This window comes from Odontomachus brunneus, unplaced genomic scaffold, assembly GCF_010583005.1.
Source record: "Odontomachus brunneus isolate Ranch 3 - 2012 unplaced genomic scaffold, Obru_v1 Obru_scaffold_010, whole genome shotgun sequence".
NCBI classification, from domain to species: Eukaryota; Metazoa; Arthropoda; class Insecta; order Hymenoptera; family Formicidae; genus Odontomachus; species Odontomachus brunneus.
Window position 1 is genome coordinate 3,167,537 of NW_022639460.1, and position 12,826 is coordinate 3,180,362.

Consider the following 12,826-nt stretch of genomic DNA (forward strand, 5'->3'; position numbering starts at 1 on the left):
CTCTCTCTCTCTCTCTCTCTCTCTCTCTCTCTCTCTCTCTCTCTCTCTCTCTCTCTCTCTCCTCTCTATCTCCCTTTCCCTCGCTCTGTGTGTCTCTATCTCACTTTCTCTCCTGCGGCTTGCTGAATATTGATCTTCAATCTCGCACGGCTCAAGCTCTCCTGTTATTTCTATCCCTGACCGTCCTCGCACGCCGTTTTCTCACCTCTCACCGGACTGCTCCGAGTCGAAGATGTTTGAATTGTGACAATAAGGGTGAGGTGATTGAGCGTTGCATGGCGAATCGTCATCGTCTTCGCAGCGGACACATACTCTCATCGAGAGATGGACATTTGTCTGCGGATGAAGGATTCGAGTAAATTTAAAGCTTATTTCAATGAAAAATTTCCAAATTAGCATGCGGGAAGGTGTGCGTGAAGGCTCCTCGAATGAATTTTCTGCGCAAACATTACAAGTGCGTACCAATCCACCGACGGTGGATTAATACGAAGGACGCGCAGTCGATTGCTTTTTCTAATAATCTAACTTATCGAACGGTTGCGCTGATACGCGAGCGCCGATAGCGCGGTAAATATATTTCAAATTGCTCACGTCTTTGATGGCCGCGATTTTTTCAATCAACAAAAAAAAAAGCGCGATAGGATGACTTCTTCCAGTTTTGCAGCCCAAAAGTGCTCACTCGGACGGAGAACCGTCACGGCGTAGATATCTTTCGTTTGAGATAAATTGATCGCTGTTCGATAAGTTCTTCGCACTTTCGAAAAATTCTTTCCTTCCCTCTCGCTCTCTGGCATTCTGCTCGACGTTACGCGAGCCGTTCCCGTCTAATAATAATGACTTTGCGCTAAATATTCTCCTATATTAATCTTGTTTTCCTTGTAGCGAGTTGAGTTTTGCAGGATCACGACCATACTTGGATGTCGGGCTAAAAATTCCTGCCTAAACCGTACTTCTCTCGCTGATGCTTTTTTCGCGAGCAATCAGTACGTTGTTCGCGACACAAGTAGCTATAATGAAACACATAAAGTATAAAGTACACGTCCAAGAGTAACTTGGACATTGTCCTCGATTGGCGCGATGATATTGGTTTTATTCGTACCGATGCAGAAGATTAAGTGCGATATCGATAGTTGCAAGTCTTTCATCCTTCAGCGTGTTTTTGTATGATCATGGGAATAAATGCCGTCGGACTTAAAAAAACATACTATCGATGTACCGGATAATGTCTCTCTTTTTTTTTATAATTTTACCATTTTCTTTGATTATATTTTTTAGAACAATAGCCGAACATTTTTCGCAGACAACGACTGTACATCATCTCTAAGGGTCGTACGGCAATTTTTTTGCAGAAATTTACGAAATAATCAGCGAGTAGAGTAGTACGCGCATGATAAAAGAGCGGTGCGATGAAAGGGAACAACTCACCCTCAGGCTGGACCACGTCCACTCGTCGAGACTGTTAGGGGAAACGATGCGGCCGTCGTCCACTTTGTGCAAGGAACTCAACGAAGCTCGAGTCACCAGCTCCACGTCCATATTTGTTGCTAGGAGGGTGTCTCACGCGAATCGATCAAATCATTCTTGATGACAGGTATTGGACGATAATGATGACAGCGACGACGACGACGACGACGACGACGACGACGACGACGACGACGACGACGACGACGACGACGACGACGATGACGACGACGACGACGACGACGACGACGACGACGACGACGACGAGCACGAGGACGAGAACGACGAAAATGGCGATCTCGTGGCCATCGGACTCATCCTAACGACAGATCCGCGAGGAGACTGATCACATGGTGATCGGAAGAAGCGAATCTTCCTGATTCCACTCGCGCCGGCCACGACGGTTTCCCGTGGTCGCGCCAAGTCGAGCCAAGCGCAACGCCGACGTAGGCTTTATCGTGATAAGGCAAATAGGCCACTCGAAACGCTCCCCCTGCTTCGTTCCCTCTCTCTTTTCCTTGCTTTCTCACTCTCTCACTCTCTCTCTTTCTCTCACGTTTTTGCTATAACGGAGTTTAATGCATACTCTGCCGTTCTTTTATACCAGCGAGCTACGGCTGATGCGCGTCATGGCGTTAATCACGAACGACGAAGGCAGACCAGAAGAGACGATGCGTGCGTTCGTCAGGTAAAAAGCGCGATTCTCGCGTACGAATGAGGGTATATTTCCTGGAGAGAAACGTCTCCTCGTTGAGGAATTCCTCGCGATCGTTTGTCGATTATAAATAAATAAGTTTACGTCTATTATCGGAGATCCGAGGCTCCTCTATATTCTCGTCAGGTTGTACCGAACGAAATAAACCTGGCGAGTAGCATTGAAAATATCCTCCGATCTCCTTTTGTGTCTGGACACGATATTATTGAACTTGTTTCGTCAAGGAATCGATTCTTCCTGTGTCCAGAAATTGAACTCGTCCCACCTGAAAATAGGATCTTTAATTAACTTGTGGTTGATGCCATGGTATCGTTATCGATCGCAAGTATAATTTGGGAAGTAGTTTGGAGAAAAGAAGCACAGTTGAGTAGGTTCGGAAACACACACATATACACAAATATACTCGCGAAACTACATATTCTCGAAATGATATTTTCTGTTTTGTCAATGTGAGGTTAATTGTGTCCTAAGTTAGGAGTTTAATGGGGGAGCCACTCGCGGTTATTTTTACACTTCTCCTCTCTGATCTTTGCTTTATGAAAGCTTCGAAAGATAGGCCAAATTTATCGAGAAATTAGGTAGCTATTTTTGTCAACAGATAACGCACTACTCGTGCAGTTACGAAGCATTTTGTCCCGCCGACGCAACATCGTAGAACGTTCAATGAAAAACGCATGTGATATCTACAATGTCGCATACACCGAGAGGAGTGTTTTATAAAACGCTTCTTGAAACATGACGATGTTAATAACAACCGTATTATTTCGTTAATTAAATAGAATTTGACGAATATACTGAGTCTCGGGGGATATCATCATCACTTATATTTACGATAATAACGACGACAAGGAGGAGTAACTCTGTGAGGCGACAGACGAATGCAAAAAGTGAAATCCGCGAAATAATTTCGTCTCTAGTTATGCCATCGTCGCGGTCGGAACATTTTTCACCGGTCAGCGTGAATACGTTGGCCACTTTCTCCGGCGCATTCACGCTCGATGCATCTTTTGCTACCGGGACGTTTGCAGCAACGACCGTGACGTATACACTTTGGCGAGTCGTAATCACTTGGATCAACCGCTAAACGATTACGAAAGTTAGACTTCCGGGTTCGACTTGACCGACGGTCTTCTAGTAGATAAGAAAACGCTCGTTTCAACTGCTACTTCCCAGTTGTGTTAATTGTATCCCGTCCGCTCGTTTCTTTTTCGTGTGCTGCATGCGACACACGACTCTCTTTCCGATTCCGCGGACGAAATGGATGGCCTTAAGGCTTTTGGCCCGCGGCCATCTTGATTGATGACGAAATGAAAAGACGTGTTCAAGAAATGACACCTGCAATCAATTAAGCACACTTCTGAGGCACTCGGAACACTTTGCTTTTGTTCTACCAATCAACAAATAACTGTAAAATTAACATACGACTTTGCTTCTTATCCTACATTTCTTCATTATTTTGCCACATTAACTTTACGCTGACTTATTGACTGTTGAAGTAAAAGGAAAGTGTTCGGAGTGTTCTAGATGTGCTTGATCGATTGTCATTTTCTTGGATATATCTTCTTATTTCAACGTATTTTGTATGTATTTTTTCGCTTTTGACGTCATCAATTAAGAGTTCTACGACGAAGGAGCAGGAGCCTTAAATGATCAACAGAACGGACGAACAATGTCCGTTCGAGACGTTTAACGAGCGATTTCGTCGACGACGAGACGCCGAAGGAGCAGAATATCAATTATCGAACGGTTACCGCGACGATGATTCAATCGTGAGGAATCCCGAGCTACACGTCGAACAGCGAATCGCGGGCGTCTCGTCGTTGTTGTTGTTCCGATCGATTCGCCAAATAATCACTGAGCAAACGGCGAATTCATTAGCGTCGCGCACATGATCGAGCTTAATCATCAGGAAAATATCAGCTCGGAAATCAGGCAGCAGAAACAGAGACAGCGCGGACGGGAAAAAACCGCAATGCTCGATAAAACGCTCGACGAGCACGTATCAAAGAACCATTCGTAGATTTACATATGCAAATAAAAGCGAAACTATTTTACCAAACTGTTTGCTCGTTCGAAAGAAACGGCTCTTCTTCACGGTAGCCCCGAGATCAACGTCGGGGTCGAGTGGAGCAAGGGACTTTATTCGAACGTTGAGTAAACGCTGCACAATCGTGAGGCTTATACAAAAGCAAATACTCGATCGTTTAAATGAACAAGTTCTTACACTTCTAAGTCCTCCCACGTGGGCGATCTATTTCAGCTGGTCACCGAAACCCCTGTATGCACCAATGAATCAATCTCCGATCACGGCGACAAGTTTGACAACCGTGTAATCGGTGCTTCCGTCATCTCTTCCGGGAAAGATCAGCCAATAAACAAGCGATAAGTTCCGGGCGAAGCAGCAGATGCACGAGCGAGTATAGATAGAAGAAGAGCGGATGTTGCGCGCGCTATTCGAACTCGCGCGTTCGACTCGCTTCGCACAGTAAACTACTTTCGTCGACGAGACTTTCCATCGCCGATATCTCAGACAGGCAGGTGTGACGAGCGCGACATGGGTCGTACACCTCTTTTTCGATTCGAGTCATGGTGGAGGCCTCAAGGCTGTCGTGCGCACGCGTCTCCTGATATTCAAGTCAATGACATTTTTTACGACTTCCGTCACGTCGTCCGGATCGGAAGGTCGACTCTGCCGGATCGAATTCGACCGCAATCATTAGCGGAAGCGCTGTTATCGCGATTTTCGTCGACGCGACCGATCGATCTCGACTGTCTGATGGCATTAATAAGAAGAGCCGATGAGCCGATTACACGTTGGATTCATCCGTAAAGTACACACGGGAGCGTTTGCTTCGCGATAATAACAACAACACACACACACACACACACACACACACGATAACATCGAATTTTTGGATTGATTGATAAGGAAGTGCCTCGTGCATCGAAGGTTGCGAGGAGAAGCACAGAGACAAAGAGAGCTTGTATGTCGTGAGGTGAGTTGAAAACTCCGTAACTTACTCGGTAACTTACCGAATCAATTGGGTTAATAATAAGAAATCATCACAAAAGAAATATTTTCATACACGCACACACGCACACACCTTTTCTGAAGCAGCCTGCACCTGGCTCTTGATTTTCCGATAATATGCACATTTGGTCGTGTATTTGCTTGCGGATGATTCCGCAGCAAGGTTTATTTAATTAAATATTTGTCGCCGCCGCCACCGTCGTCGTTATCGATATTGCGAAATCTTATCGAACGGGAAAGGATACACCTATGTACGATGAATCGTCTTCGATCAATTGGAGTGCCCTTCGGTTAACATTAGGTTTCTCATAAACAGTCGCATTTTCCAAAAGCATACCGACTCACGACGAAGCATGGCGGTATAAAGTGAAAAAAGAGCGTCGCACGCAATTCACGACACCGAGCCTCTTTTGTTTAACGGCACACCGCGATCTCGGACCAACGATTTTCGCGACAAGTTGCAAAAAAGCGCGCACCGTGTCGTTCGGCTCGAGCGAACACGTTGTTCGTAGAAGCTGTGTTGGCCACGATGGGGCCAGAGTTCGACGGTGGGCCTTTGAAAAGTCGACTGGCCGTATACAGTTATCTGCTGCCTTTTGATAAAACGCCGATAGCATCGCGCGACGCTCGATATCAGTTGTAAGTCGCACGGAATTCCTGGAGATCCCGGGAACTTTACGCATCATCTTCGCGTCTTGCATACCGAGCGCATCGAATGCACACGATGCCCGCGAAGAGAATTGCATGCCACTTTCGCCAAGCTATTCACTGTCACGAAGTGTCGTGCTCGGAGAGATCTCTGTACGAGTTCCTACGATATCCTTTAATAATACTTCACTTAAAAGTAAAAGTTAACTACTTAAACGACTTCGTCGTCGTAAAATCATTCAGCGAATTTATGTGTGCTCTAGGATTTAATGGAACAACATTTTGTATGAGTCATTTTGTATGATTCACTTTGCGCGATACGTTAAAGCTACTTACATCTCGTATAGAAATAATGATGAAATACATTTTTCACTACCGAGCTTGACATTCTCATGCGGTGAAAATAGCGCGTGGAAACTTTATTGTTTTGAGAATACCGCAAGTGCACTAAAAAAATTTTCAGCTTTTATAAAAAGCATAAGTGGTACGATACTTTTATTTATTCACATAATACATTTATTTTCAATGTATATACGTAGTATACTATGTCGACTATTTCTGTTTACAGAGAGAAAACGCGACGCAGATACGTCCACTCGTTAGCAACAATGGCATCATTATCTAACACTTTCCCAAGAGTTTCTGCTTAATTTTCTGCCAAAGGACTGGTGCACTATAATTAATCGAATGCGGTCAATTTCGTGAATTCCCGGTATTCTCGTAAGTAGATTCTTTCACTACTTCCTTACACAAACACACACACATACACACACACACACACACACACACACACACACACACACACACACATAGTTTGTCATATTTATACAATTTTCGAATGATGTGTGTGTGTGTGTGTTTAAAACACCCGACAATACAGCAGGTTCGATGAGATTCTAGGATCGAAAATTTAAAGAGCTTCATTCATCATGAGTTACGTAATAAAAACTCGTAAGCTCAATAATACGGATAACCTAGAATCGGATTAACGTAATAAGCGTAATATATCGAGTTTCTCTGCTTTATCATACATGTAAGATTTATGATCCGAGAAGTAGGAAAATAGTTTTGACGTATCGCAAAAGTAATAAAATTGTTATCTAATCACAATTCAACTTTTCTGATCGGTTTTTTAGACAGAATTGTCACAGACTAGAATTCTGTATAAATTCATATATCGTAGTATAGATACTGCAAATTCATTATATCTACGGAAGAAACTAGAATAAAAAAAAAGAGAACAAATAATTGCATTTGTAAAGTGGATATAAAAATATAAATTTAAGAATACAGTTGTCGTCTTAGATTTTGCTGTTGTAACAAAATTCAGAGAAGAAAAAAGGAACCTGATGTACCTTGGATAAAGACTGTAGAACTATTGCAGATTGATATTTAAATAAACAAAAATAGCATACACCGCAATACTATTCAATCGTTTGAATATCCTAAGAAAATATACGTTGTATCTTCGCAACAACTTCCGCAGACAATTTGCTCGAAAGATCATTCCAATCATCCGGAAAATCTCGCTGAGCAGACTTGGTAAATTCGATAATGAGACTCGTCGCTTCTGCAAAGAGATAACGTATATTCATTAGTTGACAGGCAATATCGACACAGTGTTGACCGTGACAGTATTGCAAACGGCAAATAAATTAAAGCGATAGCGACAACCATATGATAATGATGAGCCAGTTATTGAAGCATCCGCCGTTTGCTCACGAACTCACCTTTGCTTCCGGCTTTTTCTTCGTGTAATACGCTAATCGCAACATTCAACAGCGTACGAATATGTGGCTGCAGGACAGGGTGTCCGGCTTGATACAGCTTGATAATACTCCTAAACACAGCTTTGTTCTCCAGAAAATCTTCCTTCAGTGGCAACTGTTCAACAAAAATTGGGAATACTTGTTCGAGCGGCAGATTCGAGTAATTCGCGATAATAAGTCGTGCAATCGCTCCGACGACGTTATCACGAGTACCCGCATGCGACTCTTTCATAATGGCAGTCGACAGAGCTTGCAGTATGGCGGGATAATACCTGCGTAACAGTCGTTAAGAAATACCAATGAAGAATCCTAATCATACAATACTACAATTACAATTACTGATGTCAAAATCTATTGAGCAACATATACTCGTACAATCATCGATCGTCATTCATCGTCCATTTACGATAAAACATTGACTGAAAAGGATACGAATAAACGGCTTCTTTCCCGTTCAAAGCCATCTCCCCGATTCCGTAGATTACGTTATTGCGAATTTCAGAATTGGGATCGTTGGTTAGACGCAGAAAAATCGGAAGCAGTTGCGGGACAAACATCGCTACCATGTCCTTGAGTGCCGAGAAACAATCGGAGATCGTGCCAGCCGCGAAAGACCTTTGCGCCTCGGATTTGCTCTTTTCCTAAGGCATATAGCTCAGTTTAACGTATCTGTCGCTAATTCCAAGAAAAAATATTTAGATAACTGATATAAAATTAAAAATTAATACCAGTATTTGCAGAAGCAACGGCAACACGCGCTGAAAGAAAAGCATAAAGTCTTCCGGTGTGATCACGTTTCCAAGGTTGACAAGTACTTCTCCCGCGCATTCCATCAAAAGTTCATCTTGTTCGGCCTCAGTCTCGATACCTTCGCCTTCTTCTTGATCTTGACACTCTGTCTCACCTGCGGTTGAAGTCGCAGTTTGAAATGCGCGCCAATTACAATTCAACATCGTACACTAATGAACACAGACTACCTGTCATCACGGCGAACACGCAATTCATTATAGCGTCTTTGTGACCTGCTTCTACGAGAACATCCGATTTGACAGTCTTCAAAAGTTCCGCGTACGCGTCCAAGGCGCTAATCGCCACTGTAGCCTCTTCGTCTAATCTTACCAACTCTGCCAGTCGCGAAACTAACATGGAAAGAGCCCTCAACAATGCCTGCCTGCCTTCGTTGGTATCGATTTTCGAGAAATTGATGCAAAACTGTACTAGAGCTTCCACGCTTGCTTTACGTATATCTTCTAGAGGATAAGCAGTCAATTTGAACGTTTCCTCAAAGGACTTTGCAAGATATGGCATAAACGCTTCTCTGTAACATAACATTCTCATTAGATACAATTTGTTCAAACTTACACATCAAAGTCGATGAGCATCTAAAAAAACTTACTCTGTGTATTGAGCAATTTCCTTCAGAGCCAGTACAGCTTCTTCCTTCTCTTCGATATAGGCATTTTCGACACTATAACCTGCAACGTCCTCGTCATAATCCTCTTCGTTATCGGTGTGCTCGATGTCTTCCTCTTCGTTCTCCTCCTCGCTGAGATCTTCGTAGACAGGGAAAGCTGTAGCTTCGTCGTCTTTAACGTATGTCTGCAACAATATTACGTCATGTGTTATCTTCAACGTGATTTCCTCTCGATTTACACTACCTTACTCACCACAAACCCGTCTGAACTCCGTATACTCATTATCATGTACTCGACGATCTCGGGTAAAGCCATGGCCATTTCCTTCTTCATTACTGTACTGATAGAGGCGAACAGTCCATAGATAGACTTTCGCAAGTCTGGATCTTCCGTCTCTTTTAGCAGTTTCATTCCAAAAGTCAGAGATCTACCTGTTAACGGTGCAAAGTGTTGTTCGCCTATCGTCCTGGCAATCGCTGCTAGAGTATCTGAGACAAAAATAAATTGTTATGTTGAGTATGATCGTGTCTTTCTGTCATTTATACTGACCGACAGCTTGAATTTGAAGACACATGTCAGTCACGTTTTCGGTGAGATAACTATTGAGAATGGTGACGATTCTCTCAAAGTACGGTAACATGTTCTCCTTGCTGGCGCAGGCAGCAGAACTGATGGCACTCAGAGCGAGTTCTCTCACGTGCACCGGCGTGTCCGTGCTCAAGATTTCAAATAACCTTTCCATCAATGTGGGTAAATACGGCAGCAAACTATCATTTAGATTTTCACAGAACATTTCAAGAGCGTAAAACATTCGGTTGACCGAAGGCGGCTCTTTTTTCTCCTGCTTAATGTGGGCACACACTTGACCGAGATATTCGAATAACACGGGTAGTAACTCGGAAGAATATTGCGAAATTTCTGGCTGCAGGTGTTCGGAAAACTGTCCCAAAGCGAATAAAGCGGCATTGCGCACCACAGGTGATGGATGCGTGATTCCTTGGCAGATGCATCGCAGAAAGGATTCTAGATACTTTGAACGAATGTACTCACAACAGCCTTCTGCTAATACAGCCATAGCTACGTACGCAGCTTTTTTTGCATATATATCTGTGCCTTGCAGTCCAGGTTCGATGTATCGCAACTGTAACATTCATTCCTCTCTTCAATTCATTTCTCTCAAGTCTGATCTTATTGGTCAATTATTTTTAAACTTACCATATGTGGAATCAATTTTTCCGGCGGCAGATGCAACGCGAGCAAGTCTAAAGTTTGAGTAGCGGCCGTTATTGGTGTATTATTATCGTTTTCCCCATTAATATAATCATCATCACCGTCATTATCTGGCCGTATAGTCATGAGTATGAATAACATGTCTGGAAATTTAACAGTGACTGAATTTCTGTTCTAATTCTCTATTCTTTTGTACTAATTGCTTAAATAGCAAACTTATTTACCGACGATAGGTTCTACCAACTTATGTTTCACAAGAGCTTTTTTCTTCGTTCTTGCTAACCAGCCAATAAAACCAACTGCTTTAACTCTAAGGGAATCGTCTAAAGATTTGTTAGTTGCAATCGCAAGGCACATGCTGACAAGAGATTTGACATGAGGTGCTATCACAGCGTTCAGATTCTCGCACAATTCATCCAGCAACTCGAAACATTCGGTGGCTCGTTCTTCGTCAGACGTGGTGAAAGCCTGAATCGTAGCTATTACTAACGGCATCATTTGACTGTAAGTATTCACCATCTGAAATGACATATTCCTCTATAACAATATTTCACAATATTGACGTTTTATCTGAGATCCTATCGTATATCATACAAACCACTTGATCGTGCTCAGCCAGAGGGACAAAATTCTTCATTGTTTTCAAAATGAAATAAGAAACTGAATTTCCTAAATTTTCCTGAAGACCATTTAATGTTCGGGCAAGAAGTACTGCCAGGGATCTGGCATGCATAACATAAGTATCTGGCGTAACTTCTGTCATAATGGATAAAGTATAAATGCCTAGCTGGAATGTAAATGTTTAATATCACAAAATGACTAACCAAACTAAAAAGAAGTTTCTTTTATATCAAATTTCATATAATTCTTGAAAAATTTATATTATCCAACATTTTGCTTACTTCCTTGTTTGTCAAGTCTTCATTAGTAACCAATTGTTGTATGAACTGTAAAACCTCTGGCCAACCATTTGTAGGAATTTCATGCTTAACAATGATACCTATCAAATGAGCTATAGCATTTTTAACATTTTTCTGTTGCTCATTTACTAAGGCCTGAGACATAAAAAATATACATATTATACAACAAATTCAATCCATATGAAACAAAAAACTTGGTAATGTAAAAATTACTCACCTGTAAAATAAGCGCCTTAAATTCAGTACGTATATTTTCAGGTAAATTTACCCAGTGCTTTGCTTTGTTGTAACGTTTCCTAAGAAGGACAGCTGCATATTGCCTTACCTAAACATTCACTTTCAATCATTTTTCATATTTATCAAAGATGAGAACAGTACATGAATTGAGTCAAGTTTGTGAGATATTACAAACCTGTGGATTTGCTGAAGTTACTACGAGTTGGCACAAAGCTGATATATTGTCAGGATTCTTGAGAGCTTTCCTAAGCTCAGTAGTAGCCTATATAACAAAATATATAAAGAAATTATATAATACAACAGACAACAATAGATAATATTATTCTTAATTGTTATTACAAGGGACATTTTAATGATTGGCTACAGTAATTCATAACTAGCATTTAAACTCTAAAAAACATGACAATACTTAATTAAAAATGACTGGTTGGTGAAAATGGCACAACAATCCAGTCAAATGAAATTCTATGCGTTCCATCAAAAAGATTGAACGAATATCGAATGATATAGAGAAATTTAAGTCGGACAAATCGTCGAGTCAATCAAAGCGAAATGAAACACGTGTTTTTTGGTGGCAGAAAGATCGAATCGACGAGCGTGTTGCAAGTGAAAATCCACAAACCTGTTGTATCGTGGTGTTATCAGGCACGCACAGCTTCAGTAGTATGCTCTCCATTTCTTATCTCAGCCAAAGGGTAAAAAATTTACTTGGCAATATCCACGAGTGAAAACCAACCTGCCTGCCTGCCCACAGCCGCTGTCCAAACCTGTTGGTGACGTCCATATGGCTACAATGTTCCCAGATGTAGTGATGCCAAACGGGCCAAGTTCCTCGCGCACGCGCACTAAACGCGCCGTCAATGGAGTACCTAGCGCGAGTAAAAAAGATTCTGTTAATAAACTGCACAGCAAATTTTAGTCATCGGATTAATAAAAATTGCAAATCGAATACCCATTTCAATTGTTACTTAAGTCGTAACACGATCTTTTCTATTCGCCTGAATATTTTGAAAACCATTTTTTTCATCTAGACGTTGCCTACCATGAGTCGCCATGCTTGTTCACTTTGATCTAGTCTTTCCGCGCGTGTCTCTGACTAGTTTATTATTTTAGAGCGAACCCCTTACTACGAAATTTTTTTCTGCCCTTCGCTATATTCTTCGTTTCTTTCCTTTTCTCTCTCTCTCTCTCTCTCTCTCTCTCTCTCTCTCTCTGTTTCTTACTTGCTTGCTCATGTAGATATCTTGAAATAATGCAAGAGAAAAATAAAATTCTTTGGATCGATGCTATGTTTGAAAAATTTATCCGCGCGCGAAAATGCACGGATGCAATTTCATATCACACGTATCGTCTAGTTTTTATCTACAATTCAAATTTGAATCTTAATATGTGTTTTAAAT

At 41.9% G+C, this 12,826-nt stretch overlaps 2 protein-coding genes and 1 long non-coding RNA gene across 5 annotated transcripts in view; 1 reads left to right on the plus strand and 2 right to left on the minus strand.

Annotated features, from left to right (window-relative positions):
- Window positions 1-5,515, minus strand: part of LOC116840635 (adenylate cyclase type 2-like) — a 14,820-nt gene extending 9,305 nt beyond the window's left edge. Inside the window, exons 1-2 of one of the 3 annotated variants that reach the window (XM_032807574.1) lie at window positions 5,281-5,515; window positions 1,426-2,441 (exon numbers count right to left, since the gene is read on the minus strand). In XM_032807574.1, the coding sequence (XP_032663465.1) occupies window positions 1,426-1,536 (111 nt within the window). In that variant the 5' untranslated portion in view covers window positions 1,537-2,441; window positions 5,281-5,515. Of the gene's footprint in view, window positions 1-1,425; window positions 2,442-4,400; window positions 4,688-5,280 lie in introns of those variants that run through there. The other 2 variants (XM_032807573.1, XM_032807575.1) reach the window with 2 other exon arrangements.
- LOC116840642 lies at window positions 4,707-8,096 on the plus strand. Its single transcript, XR_004377391.1, has 2 exons — window positions 4,707-5,172; window positions 6,424-8,096. It is a non-coding gene; the product is annotated as an uncharacterized LOC116840642 (long non-coding RNA).
- LOC116840636 (importin-4-like) lies at window positions 6,341-12,245 on the minus strand. Its single transcript, XM_032807578.1, has 15 exons — window positions 12,049-12,245; window positions 11,602-11,688; window positions 11,407-11,514; window positions 11,172-11,324; window positions 10,868-11,056; window positions 10,494-10,788; window positions 10,255-10,412; window positions 9,589-10,180; window positions 9,292-9,527; window positions 9,021-9,223; window positions 8,602-8,942; window positions 8,353-8,528; window positions 8,057-8,265; window positions 7,586-7,896; window positions 6,341-7,425 (listed from the first exon to the last, which is right to left on the minus strand). Exons 1-15 carry the CDS (start codon window positions 12,100-12,102, stop codon window positions 7,301-7,303), a joined length of 3,237 nt encoding a protein of 1,078 aa, XP_032663469.1. The 5' UTR covers window positions 12,103-12,245; the 3' UTR covers window positions 6,341-7,300.
- Window positions 12,246-12,826: the final 581 nt, after the last annotated feature.